We start from the raw sequence: 14,917 nt of genomic DNA, 5'->3' as shown, positions 1-14,917 counted from the left end.
GTGCTGTGTAAGGGTCCAGGAGAGAGCTTAGGGCAGGTAGGGTACAGGCCGGTGTAAGGGGCCAGGAGAGAGCTTAGGGCAGGTAGGTACAGGCCGGTGCTGTGTAAGGGTCCAGGAGAGAGCTTAGGGCAGGTAGGGTACAGGCCGGTGCTGTGTAAGGTCCAGGAGAGAGCTTAGGGCAGGTAGGGTACAGGCCGGTGTAAGGGTCCAGGAGAGAGCTTAGGGCAGGTAGGGTACAGGCCGGTGCTGTGTAAGGGGCCAGGAGAGAGCTTAGGCAGGTAGGGTACAGGCCGGTGCTGTGTAAGGGTCCAGGAGAGAGCTTAGGGCAGGTAGGGTACAGGCCGGTGCTGTGTAAGGGGGCCAGGAGAGAGCTTAGGGCAGGTAGGGTACAGGCCGGTGCTGTGTAAGGGTCCAGGAGAGAGCTTAGGGCAGGTAGGGTACAGGCCGGTGCTGTGTAAGGGGCCAGGAGAGAGCTTAGGGCAGGTAGGGTACAGGCCGGTGTAAGGGGCCAGGAGAGAGCTTAGGGCAGGTAGGGTACAGGCCGGTGCTGTGTAAGGGGCCAGGAGAGAGCTTAGGGTAGGTAGGGTACAGGCCGGTGTAAGGGGCCAGGAGAGAGCTTAGGGCAGGTAGGGTACAGGCCGGTGTGGGGGCCAGAGAGAGCTTAGGGCAGGTAGGGTACAGGCCGGTGCTGTGTAAGGGGCCAGGAGAGAGCTTAGGGTGGTAGGGTACAGGCCGGTGTAAGGGGCCAGGAGAGAGCTTAGGGTAGGTAGGGTACAGGCCGGTGTAAGGGGCCAGGAGAGAGCTTAGGGCAGGTAGGGTACAGGCCGGTGCTGTGAGGGGGCCAGGAGAGAGCTTAGGGCAGGTAGGGTACAGGCCGGTGTAAGGGACCAGGAGAGAGCTTAGGGCTGGTAGGGTACAGGCCGGTGCTGTGTAAGGGGCCAGGAGAGGCTTAGGGCAGGTAGGGTACAGGCTGGTGCTGTGTAAGGGGCCAGGAGAGAGCTTAGGGCAGGTAGGGGACAGGCCGGTGCTGTGTAAGGGGCCAGGAGAGAGCTTAGGGCAGGTAGGGTACAGGCCGGTGCTGTGTAAGGGGCCAGGAGAGAGCTTAGGGCAGGTAGGGTACAGGCCGGTGTAAGGGACCAGGAGAGAGCTTAGGGCTGGTAGGGTACAGGCCGGTGTAAGGGGCCAGGAGAGAGCTTAGGGCAGGTAGGGTACAGGCCGGTGCTGTGTAAGGGGCCAGGAGAGAGCTTAGGGTAGGTAGGGTACAGGCCGGTGCTGTGTAAGGGGCCAGGAGAGAGCTTAGGGCAGGTAGGGTACAGGCCGGTGCTGTGTAAGGGGCCAGGAGAGAGCTTAGGGCAGGTAGGGTACAGGCCGGTGCTGTGTAAGGGGCCAGGAGAGAGCTTAGGGCAGGTAGGGTACAGGCCGGTGTAAGGGGCCAGGAGAGAGCTTAGGGCAGGTAGGGTACAGGCCGGTGTAAGGGGCCAGGAGAGAGCTTAGGGCAGGTAGGGTACAGGCCGGTGTAAGGGGCCAGGAGAGGGCTTAGGGCAGGTAGGGTACAGGCCGGTGTAAGGGGCCAGGAGAGAGCTTAGGGCAGGTAGGGTACAGGCCGGTGTAAGGGGCCAGGAGAGAGCTTAGGGCAGGTAGGGTACAGGCCGGTGTAAGGGGCCAGGAGAGAGCTTAGGGCAGGTAGGGTACAGGCCGGTGCTGATGGTGGACGATAACACCCAGCAACAGTCAACAAAGAGCTATTTGAAAGTTGAATGCTTAAAACCAGCAAATCAAATTGTTTGGGGACAGAATTGGTGGAGACAACCGAGCCCTGAAGGTGTTCCTTGGTAAAGATTGCCACTCCACCACCTTTGGAAGATCTGTCTTGCCGAAAAAGGTTATAACCAGAAAGGTTAACATCAGTGTTCAAAAACACTCTTTCTTAACAATGTCTCAGTAATGACCAACACATCTGGATTGAAGCTGTGAACCCACACTTTCAATTGATCCATTTTAGGTAATACGTTTCTAGTATTAACGTGCAGAAAACCCAGGCTTTTTTTTTACGAGAGCAGGAATCAGTGAAGCAGATATCAGAGTACAAGTCAGAATTGGGGCTAGCAGCAGTAGATGGGCCAGGGTGTACATACACATTTCCAGATATCATCAGCAGTAATACAGTCAGGACACGGCAGAGGACAGGGAGAGATCTGCACTGTTGATTTATGACATTTGAATGTGCATTAGATGGCAACAAGATCATATCGTACAGCAATTTCATCAGGTAACATGAATACAAAGCCGGTGAGAGGTGGTTAGAATAGGATGGGAGGCCAAGAGTCTGTGGAACCAATAGAGTCAGAGTCCAGATAGAGAGTCAGAGTCCCGATAGAGAGTCAGAGTCCCGATAGAGAGTCAGAGTCCCGATAGAGAGTCAGAGTCCCGATAGAGAGTCAGAGTCCTGAGTGTGGGAACAAACATTGTCTGTCCCATGGTGGGGTAAAATAGCCAGTTCATAGTCAACAAAGGAGACATGAGGCAAATAGCACAAGAAGAAAATAAAATGACTTGGGGCTAGCCATTGTAAGTTCAAAGAGTCACTCGCCCCAACAAGATAACTTGAGAGAGTAGCTCTCTATGTGTCCAGTAGGCTATAAAAGTCTGAGATAAAATAAATAGTTGAACTATGCTAGTTAATTAAAGCGTTTCAAGTTAATTAGCCTACATACAATTCCGATCAGTCCAAAGTCATGCTGGATTGACAGCATGGCCAATGTTGAATGTTTATCCCTTTAAGCTTGGAAAAGAGACCCTTAAACCCAGACTTGGACCACACAGCCACTCCACTGAATAGCAGGCTAGAGATTGCTTTGCAATGCTTGCAGTTAGCCACTGATTCCTTCCAAACCACTCATTGTTGAATTTGCGATTTCCAACTTGTTGTGTAATGTTTATGTCCAATGGCCGATGAGCACCGATATAATTGATCTATATAGGCCTATAGATATAATTGATAAAAACATGTAACCAGTAGGTTTGTTTTTTCTCATTAATATTTCCTGTTCATCTATTGGTTAATATTGTCCCTGTCACGATCGTTGAGAGACGGGTCGGACCAAGGTGCAGCGTGAAAAGCGTACATGTTTATTCACTCAACATACAACAAAACAAGAAACAACGTAACGTGAACTCCTCCGGCTAAACACACATACAAGCCTAAAACGGAACAAGATCCCACAACTAAGGTAGGCAACCAGGCTACCTAAGTATGATCCCCAATCAGAGACAACGAGCGACAGCTGCCTCTGATTGGGAGTCACACCCGGCCAAACATAGAAATATAACCTAGATCTACTACATAGATTTACACTAACATAGATCAACAGAAAACTCACACCCTGACCCAACCAACGAGAGTTATCTCGATCAGGGCGTGACAGTACCCAAAGGTGCGTACTCCGGCCGCACCAACCTGACTCATTAGGGGAGGGTCCGGGTGGGACGACCTCTCGTTCTCTGCCTCCCCGTTGTGCCCCTGGTCTGGTCTGGACCTCGGCGCGATGCTTCCCCTCTCCTTCCCGACCCTGGAGAGGGGCTGACGTCTGGGCCGGGAGTAGAGCCGCTGACCGGAGCTGAACTGGACCCCGGTGGAGCGGACTACTCTGGCTCCGGAATGGAGCCGCTAACCGGAGCTGGACTAGGCACCGGTGGAGCGGACAGCTCTGACTCCAGAGTGGAGTAGCTGACCGGTGCTGAACCAGACATGCACCACTGGTTTGGTGCGGGGAGCAGGCACGGGCCGTGCCGGACTGGATACAGGCACCACTGGTTTGGTGCGGGGAGCAGGCACGGGCCGTGCCGGACTGGATACAGGCACCACTGGTTTGGTGCGAGGAGCTGGCACAACCCGTCCTGGCTGGATGCCCACTTTCGCACGGCACGTGCAGGGCGCTGGCACAGGACGCACTGGGCTGTGAATGCGCACTGGCGACACAGTGCGTATCTCCGCATACCTAGGTTCCTCAATGAACACACGCTCCTTCTGTTGCCTGACCAGCTCCTCTCTCAGTGCCTCCACTACTTCCTTCTCCCTTTGAGCCTCCTGTAGCGCCTCCCTCTGCACGGATAACTCCTGCTCCCTCTGAGCTAACAGCCCCCATAACGTGGTGGCCTCCTCTCTCAGACTGCTCCAGTCCTTCTCTCGCCAATCCTCCTCCAGTGAGGACTCCTCCGGGAGCCCCCCACGAGTTAGGGAACAGAAACTCATCGTCGTCGTCATCCTCCGACTCCTCCGTGTAAAACTGTTCCCATTCCTGTTCCCATTCCTGTTCCCATTCCCGTTCCCATTCCCGTTCCCATTCCCGTTCCCATTCCTGTTCCCATGGTCGTAGGGACTCCAACTGGAACCCCACCGGGTGCAGTGCGCGGGGCTCTTCTCTCTCGATTCCCGACCACCCCTCTAGCCCCCCCCCCCCCACCCCCACATGTTATTTGGGTTGCCTCTCGGGCTTCCTCAGCGGTTGGTCCCGTTGGCGTTGTCGTTGATCCTCTCTTGCCCAGGGTCCTTTCCCAGCAAATATCTCCTCCCACGACCACCATTCGCCCACCTGTGACAAAGCTATTCGCTCCTCCTCGGCACGCTGCTTGGTCCTTTTGTGGTGGGATCTTCTGTCACGATCGTTGAGAGACGGGTCGGACCAAGGTGCAGCGTGAAAAGCGTACATGTTTATTCACTCAATAAACATACAACAAAACAAGAAACAATGTAACATGAAGTCCTCAGGCTACACGCATACAAGCCTAAAACGGAACAAGATCCCACAACTAAGGTAGGCAACCAGGCTACCTAAGTATGATCCCCAATCAGAGACAACGAGCGACAGCTGCCTCTGATTGGGAATCACACCCGGCCAAACATATAAATACAACCTAGATCTACTACATAGAAATACACTAACATAGATCTCAACAGAAAACTCACACCCTGACCCAACCAACGAGAGTTCTCTCGATCAGGGCGTGACAGTCCCTTTAATTTCTGGACATTAACGTCCCCTGTCTATGCAGTGCACCCTGAAGAGGCCTCTGAGCCACAAAGCGTTTTTTTACTATGCAATAGTCGCTAAAATAAAGGCTTTTTAGCTTTTCCACAAAATAACATTTAAAGATATATGGAAAATTATATTTTGTATTCGTGGATTAATTTACCTTTAGGCAATGCCTTTTATGAAGGTTTTTGATTATGAAAGAAGAAAAAAAAGCCATCGAAAACCTTAATGAAAGACATCAGGTAGAAGTCAGTTGAATATGAATATAATTGTACATCTTAAATGACCACGTTTTCATGAATTTGATGATATACCGTAAGCTTGAAGCCCATTGAAAAACAGTATTGGGACTTGCACCAGGAAGTAGGCGGGGCTTTCATAGTGTATTGGGCTGCCTGTATAAACGCAGCCTGAGAAATAAACTGTCCAATCGTACGTTCTGTTGTGTTCTGTGGACATATGTACATGACACTGAGACAGTACTTCCTTATAAAATGTCTTTATTTTGTTTATTGCATGGCAGTGCTTCAACTTTATACTTCCATCGTTCATCACTACAGTAACAATACTTTATATTAACTAGCTTTTATTATCCAACACAATGATCCAACCAAACCACCAATTCACATATCCATTGATCCGTTGATTGGTTGATTGATTGATTAAAGATATTCAAGAAGTATTTTGACACTTCAAATACTGTAATAACTTATTGTTTTTATATAAAAAAATATTTTGCAGACTGACTGTATGTTGTGGATAATTTGTAAATTATTTCAATTCTACTGCACAGCAAAATAAAGTAAACCAATTAAGTATTGTTATTATTAATAATATTAAATCAAATATCACATGTCAATGAAGTAGCATGTTACATCAAATATCACCTACAGATCTTGGATACTTTATTCAATGGTGAGCATATTTTAATAGAAAATAAATAACTTTATAAATAAGAAATAACTCAATCTTATTTTTTTGGCTTTTAAAATGTTATTTAGTGGATATTTAGTGAAAAAATGACAAATGTTTGGTGGTGAATATTTGGTGGACAGAATAAGACAACAAGAACAAAATGTTATTTTTGATCTGACATTCTCTTTGTAACTATTCAGAAACGACTCTGTCTGTAAAGTAGATTATGCTGTTTTTTCCTATGGCTCTTTTGGTCACCTGTGGAACAACCAAGTTACTGAGAGGTCAGTCAACTCTTAATGTAACTCAATTCCTCTACACCACCTGAATGCCATTGACACCACCTGGTGTTGCTAGTGTCCCTTTAATGCCATTGACACCACCTGGTGTTGCTAGTGTCCCTTTAATGCTATTGACACCACCTGGTGTTGCTAGTGTCCCTTTAATGCCATTGACACCACCTGGTGTTGCTAGTGTCCCTTTAATGCTATTGACACCACCTGTTGTTGCTAGTGTCCCTTTAATGCTATTGACACCACCTGGTGTTGCTAGTGTCCCTTTAATGCCATTGACACCACCTGGTGTTGCTAGTGTCCCTTTCCCAACCCACGTTGCTCTGCTTGCTTTTACATCATTACATTTTGGTCATTTAGTAAAACACTCTTATTCAGAGTGACTTCCAGTCAGTGCATTCAACTACATTAGGTAGGATAGACAACCACACAATCACAGTCGTTGCAAGTAAAACCTTCAAAGACATAATGTTCTTCTTATAGCAGAAACGAACAGAACAGAAAGTTTGTTCAGATTCTGCCTCAACCTCACAGATCAATGGGACTATTTCTTCTCTTCTGTGGTTGCCACAGAACCCATCTCCACCCCTATCTCCTGGACCTCCTGGACCTCCTGGGCCGGAACCACCACCTTCTTCTCCAGTCTGGTGATTCTGCGTTTCAGTCTGCTCTGGCCCGCCTCGTGTTCGGCGAGGAGCCGGGCGTATTGAGTCTGGAGGCCGTCCAGCGTTGCTGTCATCTTCTCCACCTTCTCCTCCATATCCTTGGGGTCCGGGCCCTGCGCCGCCACCTAGTTAACGATCAAGACATTGATTAATTCGTTAATCAATCAATCAATCAATCAATACATCAATCAATCATTATTAGTGAGTCTTCTCCTCCATGTCCCTGGGGTCCGGGCCCTGTGCTGCCAACTAGTGAACAATCAATACATTGATCAATTAGTAAATCAATTGGTCGGTCAGTTAGTCGATCAGATAATCAATTAATAACCAAATCTCCTCCATATCCTGGCGTCCGGGCCTTCTTCGCCACCTAATCATCAATCAATACATCCATCAGTTGGTCAGTCGGTCAATCAATTAAAAAGTAACTCAATCAGACGTCCAGGTCCAGCAGGTTGTCCTTCATCAGGATCCGTCATCCTACAGCATGGCCCTAGCATCATGACCCTCACCCTAACTAACCCTAACCACTGTGTCATAGCTGTATTATAAATGTGTTTTATAGAGGTGTTATAGAGGTGTTATAGAGGTGTTATAGAGGTGTTATAGAGGTGTTATAGAGGTGTTATAGAGGTGTTATAGTGGTGTTATAGAGGTGTTATAGAGGTGTTATAGAGGTATTATAGAGGTGTTATAGAGGTATTATAGAGGTATTATAGAGGTGTTATAGAGGTGTTATAGAGGTATTATAGAGGTGGTATAGAGGTGTTATAGAGGTGTTATAGAGGTGTTATAGAGGTGTTATAGAGGTATTATAGAGGTATTATAGAGGTGTTATAGAGGTGTTATAGAGGTATTATAGTGGTGTTATAGAGGTGTTATAGAGGTATTATAGAGGTGTTATAGAGGTGTTATAGAGGTGTTATAGAGGTGTTATATAGGTGTTATAGAGGTGTTATAGGTATTATAGATGTGTTATAGAGGTGTTAGATGTATTATAGACGTGTTATAGAGGTGTTATAGAGGTGTAATAGAGGTGTTATAGAGGTATTATAGAGGTGTTATAGAGGTGTTATAGAGGTGTTATAGAGGTATTATAGTGGTGTTATAGAGGTGTTATAGAGGTGTTATAGGTATTATAAAGGTGTTAGAGGTGTTAGATATATTATAGACGTGTTATAGAGGTGTTATAGAGGTGTAATAGAGGTGTTATAGAGGTATTATAGAGGTGTTATAGAGGTGTTATAGAGGTGTTATAGAGGTATTATAGTGGTGTTATAGAGGTGTTATAGAGGTGTTATAGGTATTATAAAGGTGTTAGAGGTGTTAGATATATTATAGACGTGTTATAGAGGTGTTATAGAGGTGTAATAGAGGTGTTATAGAGGTGTTATAGAGGTATTATAGAGGTGTTATAGAGGTGTTATAGAGGTGTTATAGAGGTATTATAGAGGTGTTATAGAGGTGTTATAGAGGTATTATAGTGGTGTTATAGAGGTGTAATAGAGGTGTTATAGAGGTGTTATAGAGGTGTTATAGGTATTATAGATGTGTTATAGAGGTATTATAGAGGTGTTATAGAGGTGTTATAGAGGTATTATAGTGGTGTTATAGAGGTGTTATAGAGGTGTTATAGAGGTGTTATAGAGGTGTTATAGAGGTGTTATAGTGGTGTTATAGAGGTGTTATAGAGGTGTTATAGAGGTGTTATAGAGGTGTTATAGAGGTGTTATAGAGGTGTAATAGAGGTGTTATAGAGGTGTTATAGAGGTGTTATAGAGGTGTTATAGAGGTGTTATAGAGGTGTTATAGAGGTGTTATAGAGGTGTTATAGAGGTGTTATAGGTATTATAGAGGTGTTAGAGGTGTTAGATGTATTATAGACGTGTTATAGAGGTGTTATAGAGGTGTTATAGAGGTGTTATAGAGGTATTATAGAGGTGTTATAGAGGTGTTATAGAGGTATTATAGAGGTGTTATAGAGGTGTTATAGAGGTGTTATAGAGGTATTATAGAGGTGTTATAGGTATTATATACCTCCAGGTCCAGCAGGTTGTCCTTCATCAGGATCTGCCGTCCCTTCTCCTCCAACATGGCTTTAGCATCAGGGTACTCCGACAGGGCCTCCATGAGGTCATCTTTAGAAAGGCAGAACAGGTCAGAGTACCCCACACTCCTGATGTTAGCGGTCCTCCTGTTCCCTGCCCTAGAACCTGGAAGAAAATGAAGCACAGCGACAACTTGTTGATTGGAGGAATCTTTACTTTAGTATCCAGCAGCAGAGCAGGAGACAATACAGCAGCAATGAAGCAGTGTAGCCATGTTCCTAACTCTGGGTCCAGGAGAGGAGACTGAACCCGGGTCCAGGAGAGGAGACTGAACCTGGGGCCAGGAGAGGAGACTGAACCTGGGGCCAGGAGAGGAGACTGAACCTGGGGCCAGGAGAGGAGACTGAACCTGGGGCCAGGAGAGGAGACTGAACCTGGGTCCAGGAGAGGAGACTGAACCAGTCTGATTTGTCCTCAGGTGTTCCTAACTCTGGGTCCAGGAGAGGAGACTGAACCAGTCTGATTTGTCCTCAGGTGTTCCTAGCTCTGGGTCCAGGAGAGGAGACTGAACCAGTCTGATTTGTCCTCAGGTGTTCCTAACTCTGGGTCCAGGAGAGGAGACTGAACCAGTCTGATTTGTCCTCAGGTGTTCCTAACTCTGGGTCCTGGAGAGGAGACTGAACCAGTCTGATTTGTCCTCAGGTGTTCCTAACTCTGGGTCCAGGAGAGGAGACTGAACCAGTCTGATTTGTCCTCAGGTGTTCCTAACTCTGGGTCCAGGAGAGGAGACTGAACCAGTCTGATTTGTCCTCAGGTGTTCCTAACTCTGGGTCCAGGAGAGGAGACTGAACCAGTCTGATTTGTCCTCAGGTGTTCCTAACTCTGGGTCCAGGAGAGGAGACTGAACCAGTCTGATTTGTCCTCAGGTGTTCCTAACTCTGGGTCCAGGAGAGGAGACTGAACCAGTCTGATTTGTCCTCAGGTGTTCCTAACTCTGGGTCCAGGAGAGGAGACTGAACCAGTCTGATTTGTCCTCAGGTGTTCCTAACTCTGGGTCCAGGAGAGGAGACTGAACCAGTCTGATTTGTCCTCAGGTGTTCCTAACTCTGGGTCCTGGAGAGGAGACTGAACCAGTCTGATTTGTCCTCAGGTGTTCCTAACTCTGGGTCCAGGAGAGGAGACTGAACCAGTCTGATTTGTCCTCAGGTGTTCCTAACTCTGGGTCCTGGAGAGGAGACTGAACCAGTCTGATTTGTCCTCAGGTGTTCCTAACTCTGGGTCCAGGAGAGGAGACTGAACCAGTCTGATTTGTCCTCAGGTGTTCCTAACTCTGGGTCCAGGAGAGGAGACTGAACCAGTCTGATTTGTCCTCAGGTGTTCCTAACTCTGGGTCCTGGAGAGGAGACTGAACCAGTCTGATTTGTCCTCAGGTGTTCCTAACTCTGGGTCCTGGAGAGGAGACTGAACCAGTCTGATTTGTCCTCAGGTGTTCCTAACTCTGGGTCCTGGAGAGGAGACTGAACCAGTCTGATTTGTCCTCAGGTGTTCCTAACTCTGGGTCCTGGAGAGGAGACTGAACCAGTCTGATTTGTCCTCAGGTGTTCCTAACTCTGGGTCCAGGAGAGGAGACTGAACCAGTCTGATTTGTCCTCAGGTGTTCCTAACTCTGGGTCCAGGAGAGGAGACTGAACCAGTCTGATTTGTCCTCAGGTGTTCCTAACTCTGGGTCCAGGAGAGGAGACTGAACCAGTCTGATTTGTCCTCAGGTGTTCCTAGCTCTGGGTCCTGGAGAGGAGACTGAACCAGTCTGATTTGTCCTCAGGTGTTTCTAACTCTGGGTCCTGGAGAGGAGACTGAACCAGTCTGATTTGTCCTCAGGTGTTCCTAACTCTGGGTCCAGGAGAGGAGACTGAACCAGTCTGATTTGTCCTCAGGTGTTCCTAACTCTGGGTCCTGGAGAGGAGACTGAACCAGTCTGATTTGTCCTCAGGTGTTCCTAACTCTGGGTCCAGGAGAGGAGACTGAACCAGTCTGATTTGTCCTCAGGTGTTCCTAACTCTGGGTCCAGGAGAGGAGACTGAACCAGTCTGATTTGTCCTCAGGTGTTCCTAGCTCTGGGTCCAGGAGAGGAGACTGAACCAGTCTGATTTGTCCTCAGGTGTTCCTAACTCTGGGTCCAGGAGAGGAGACTGAACCAGTCTGATTTGTCCTCAGGTGTTCCTAGCTCTGGGTCCAGGAGAGGAGACTGAACCAGTCTGATTTGTCCTCAGGTGTTCCTAGCTCTGGGTCCAGGAGAGGAGACTGAACCAGTCTGATTTGTCCTCAGGTGTTCCTAACTCTGGGTCCAGGAGAGGAGACTGAACCAGTCTGATTTGTCCTCAGGTGTTCCTAACTCTGGGTCCTGGAGAGGAGACTGAACCAGTCTGATTTGTCCTCAGGTGTTCCTAACTCTGGGTCCTGGAGAGGAGACTGAACCAGTCTGATTTGTCCTCAGGTGTTCCTAGCTCTGGGTCCAGGAGAGGAGACTGAACCAGTCTGATTTTTCCTCAGGTGTTCCTAGCTCTGGGTCCAGGAGAGGAGACTGAACCAGTCTGATTTGTCCTCAGGTGTTCCTAACTCTGGGTCCAGGAGAGGAGACTGAACCAGTCTGATTTGTCCTCAGGTGTTCCTAACTCTGGGTCCAGGAGAGGAGACTGAACCAGTCTGATTTGTCCTCAGGTGTTCCTAACTCTGGGTCCAGGAGAGGAGACTGAACCAGTCTGATTTGTCCTCAGGTGTTCCTAACTCTGGGTCCTGGAGAGGAGACTGAACCAGTCTGATTTGTCCTCAGGTGTTCCTAACTCTGGGTCCAGGAGAGGAGACTGAACCAGTCTGATTTGTCCTCAGGTGTTCCTAACTCTGGGTCCTGGAGAGGAGACTGAACCAGTCTGATTTGTCCTCAGGTGTTCCTAACTCTGGGTCCAGGAGAGGAGACTGAACCAGTCTGATTTGTCCTCAGGTGTTCCTAACTCTGGGTCCAGGAGAGGAGACTGAACCAGTCTGATTTGTCCTCAGGTGTTCCTAACTCTGGGTCCAGGAGAGGAGACTGAACCAGTCTGATTTGTCCTCAGGTGTTCCTAACTCTGGGTCCAGGAGAGGAGACTGAACCAGTCTGATTTGTCCTCAGGTGTTCCTAACTCTGGGTCCAGGAGAGGAGACTGAACCAGTCTGATTTGTCCTCAGGTGTTCCTAACTCTGGGTCCTGGAGAGGAGACTGAACCAGTCTGATTTGTCCTCAGGTGTTCCTAACTCTGGGTCCAGGAGAGGAGACTGAACCAGTCTGATTTGTCCTCAGGTGTTCCTAACTCTGGGTCCTGGAGAGAGACTGAACCAGTCTGATTTGTCCTCAGGTGTTCCTAACTCTGGGTCCAGGAGAGGAGACTGAACCAGTCTGATTTGTCCTCAGGTGTTCCTAACTCTGGGTCCAGGAGAGAAGACTGAACCAGTCTGATTTGTCCTCAGGTGTTTCTAACTCTGGGTCCTGGAGAGGAGACTGAACCAGTCTGATTTGTCCTCAGGTGTTCCTAACTCTGGGTCCTGGAGAGGAGACTGAACCAGTCTGATTTGTCCTCAGGTGTTCCTAACTCTGGGTCCAGGAGAGGAGACTGAACCAGTCTGATTTGTCCTCAGGTGTTCCTAGCTCTGGGTCCTGGAGAGGAGACTGAACCAGTCTGATTTGTCCTCAGGTGTTCCTAGCTCTGGGTCCAGGAGAGGAGACTGAACCAGTCTGATTTGTCCTCAGGTGTTCCTAACTCTGGGTCCAGGAGAGGAGACTGAACCAGTCTGATTTGTCCTCAGGTGTTCCTAACTCTGGGTCCAGGAGAGGAGACTGAACCAGTCTGATTTGTCCTCAGGTGTTCCTAACTCTGGGTCCAGGAGAGGAGACTGAACCAGTCTGATTTGTCCTCAGGTGTTCCTAACTCTGGGTCCAGGAGAGGAGACTGAACCAGTCTGATTTGTCCTCAGGTGTTCCTAACTCTGGGTCCAGGAGAGGAGACTGAACCAGTCTGATTTGTCCTCAGGTGTTTCTAACTCTGGGTCCAGGAGAGGAGACTGAACCAGTCTGATTTGTCCTCAGGTGTTCCTAACTCTGGGTCCTGGAGAGGAGACTGAACCAGTCTGATTTGTCCTCAGGTGTTCCTAACTCTGGGTCCAGGAGAGGAGACTGAACCAGTCTGATTTGTCCTCAGGTGTTCCTAACTCTGGGTCCAGGAGAGGAGACTGAACCAGTCTGATTTGTCCTCAGGTGTTCCTAACTCTGGGTCCAGGAGAGGAGACTGAACCAGTCTGATTTGTCCTCAGGTGTTCCTAACTCTGGGTCCAGGAGAGGAGACTGAACCAGTCTGATTTGTCCTCAGGTGTTCCTAACTCTGGGTCCAGGAGAGGAGACTGAACCAGTCTGATTTGTCCTCAGGTGTTCCTAACTCTGGGTCCAGGAGAGGAGACTGAACCAGTCTGATTTGTCCTCAGGTGTTCCTAACTCTGGGTCCAGGAGAGGAGACTGAACCAGTCTGATTTGTCCTCAGGTGTTCCTAACTCTGGGTCCAGGAGAGGAGACTGAACCAGTCTGATTTGTCCTCAGGTGTTCCTAACTCTGGGTCCTGGAGAGGAGACTGAACCAGTCTGATTTGTCCTCAGGTGTTCCTAACTCTGGGTCCTGGAGAGGAGACTGAACCAGTCTGATTTGTCCTCAGGTGTTCCTAACTCTGGGTCCTGGAGAGGAGACTGAACCAGTCTGATTTGTCCTCAGGTGTTCCTAACTCTGGGTCCTGGAGAGGAGACTGAACCAGTCTGATTTGTCCTCAGGTGTTCCTAACTCTGGGTCCAGGAGAGGAGACTGAACCAGTCTGATTTGTCCTCAGGTGTTCCTAACTCTGGGTCCAGGAGAGGAGACTGAACCAGTCTGATTTGTCCTCAGGTGTTCCTAACTCTGGGTCCAGGAGAGGAGACTGAACCAGTCTGATTTGTCCTCAGGTGTTTCTAACTCTGGGTCCAGGAGAGAAGACTGAACCAGTCTGATTTGTCCTCAGGTGTTCCTAACTCTGGGTCCAGGAGAGGAGACTGAACCAGTCTGATTTGTCCTCAGGTGTTCCTAACTCTGGGTCCAGGAGAGGAGACTGAACCAGTCTGATTTGTCCTCAGGTGTTCCTAGCTCTGGGTCCAGGAGAGGAGACTGAACCAGTCTGATTTGTCCTCAGGTGTTCCTAACTCTGGGTCCAGGAGAGGAGACTGAACCAGTCTGATTTGTCCTCAGGTGTTCCTAACTCTGGGTCCAGGAGAGGAGACTGAACCAGTCTGATTTGTCCTCAGGTGTTCCTAACTCTGGGTCCAGGAGAGGAGACTGAACCAGTCTGATTTGTCCTCAGGTGTTCCTAACTCTGGGTCCAGGAGAGGAGACTGAACCAGTCTGATTTGTCCTCAGGTGTTCCTAACTCTGGGTCCTGGAGAGGAGACTGAACCAGTCTGATTTGTCCTCAGGTGTTCCTAACTCTGGTTCCTGGAGAGGAGACTGAACCAGTCTGATTTGTCCTCAGGTGTTCCTAACTCTGGGTCCAGGAGAGGAGACTGAACCAGTCTGATTTGTCCTCAGGTGTTCCTAACTCTGGTTCCTGGAGAGGAGACTGAACCAGTCTGATTTGTCCTCAGGTGTTCCTAACTCTGGGTCCAGGAGAGGAGACTGAACCAGTCTGATTTGTCCTCAGGTGTTCCTAACTCTGGGTCCAGGAGAGGAGACTGAACCAGTCTGATTTGTCCTCAGGTGTTCCTAACTCTGGGTCCTGGAGAGGAGACTGAACCAGTCTGATTTGTCCTCAGGTGTTCCTAGCTCTGGGTCCTGGAGAGGAGACTGAACCAGTCTGATTTGTCCTCAGGTGTTCCTAACTCTGGGTCCAGGAGAGGAGACTGAACCAGTCTGATTTGTCCTC

At 48.8% G+C, this 14,917-nt stretch overlaps 1 protein-coding gene across 1 annotated transcript in view; it reads right to left on the bottom strand.

The window, feature by feature from the left end:
• Positions 1-5,524: 5,524 nt before the first annotated feature.
• The window catches only part of cnga1b (cyclic nucleotide gated channel subunit alpha 1b), a 45,514-nt gene continuing 36,121 nt past the window's right edge, over positions 5,525-14,917 (bottom strand). The window contains exons 15-16 of the mRNA XM_045219287.1: positions 8,944-9,119; positions 5,525-7,031 (exon numbers count right to left, since the gene is read on the bottom strand). Coding sequence (XP_045075222.1) covers positions 6,786-7,031; positions 8,944-9,119 — 422 coding nt within the window. The 3' untranslated portion in view covers positions 5,525-6,785. The remainder of the gene's footprint in view (positions 7,032-8,943; positions 9,120-14,917) is intronic.

This window comes from Coregonus clupeaformis, unplaced genomic scaffold (assembly GCF_020615455.1).
Source record: "Coregonus clupeaformis isolate EN_2021a unplaced genomic scaffold, ASM2061545v1 scaf2227, whole genome shotgun sequence".
Lineage (NCBI taxonomy): Eukaryota > Metazoa > Chordata > Actinopteri > Salmoniformes > Salmonidae > Coregonus > Coregonus clupeaformis.
Note: the sequence above shows the minus strand (reverse complement) of the source record. Positions and strands in the feature narration are given on the sequence as shown.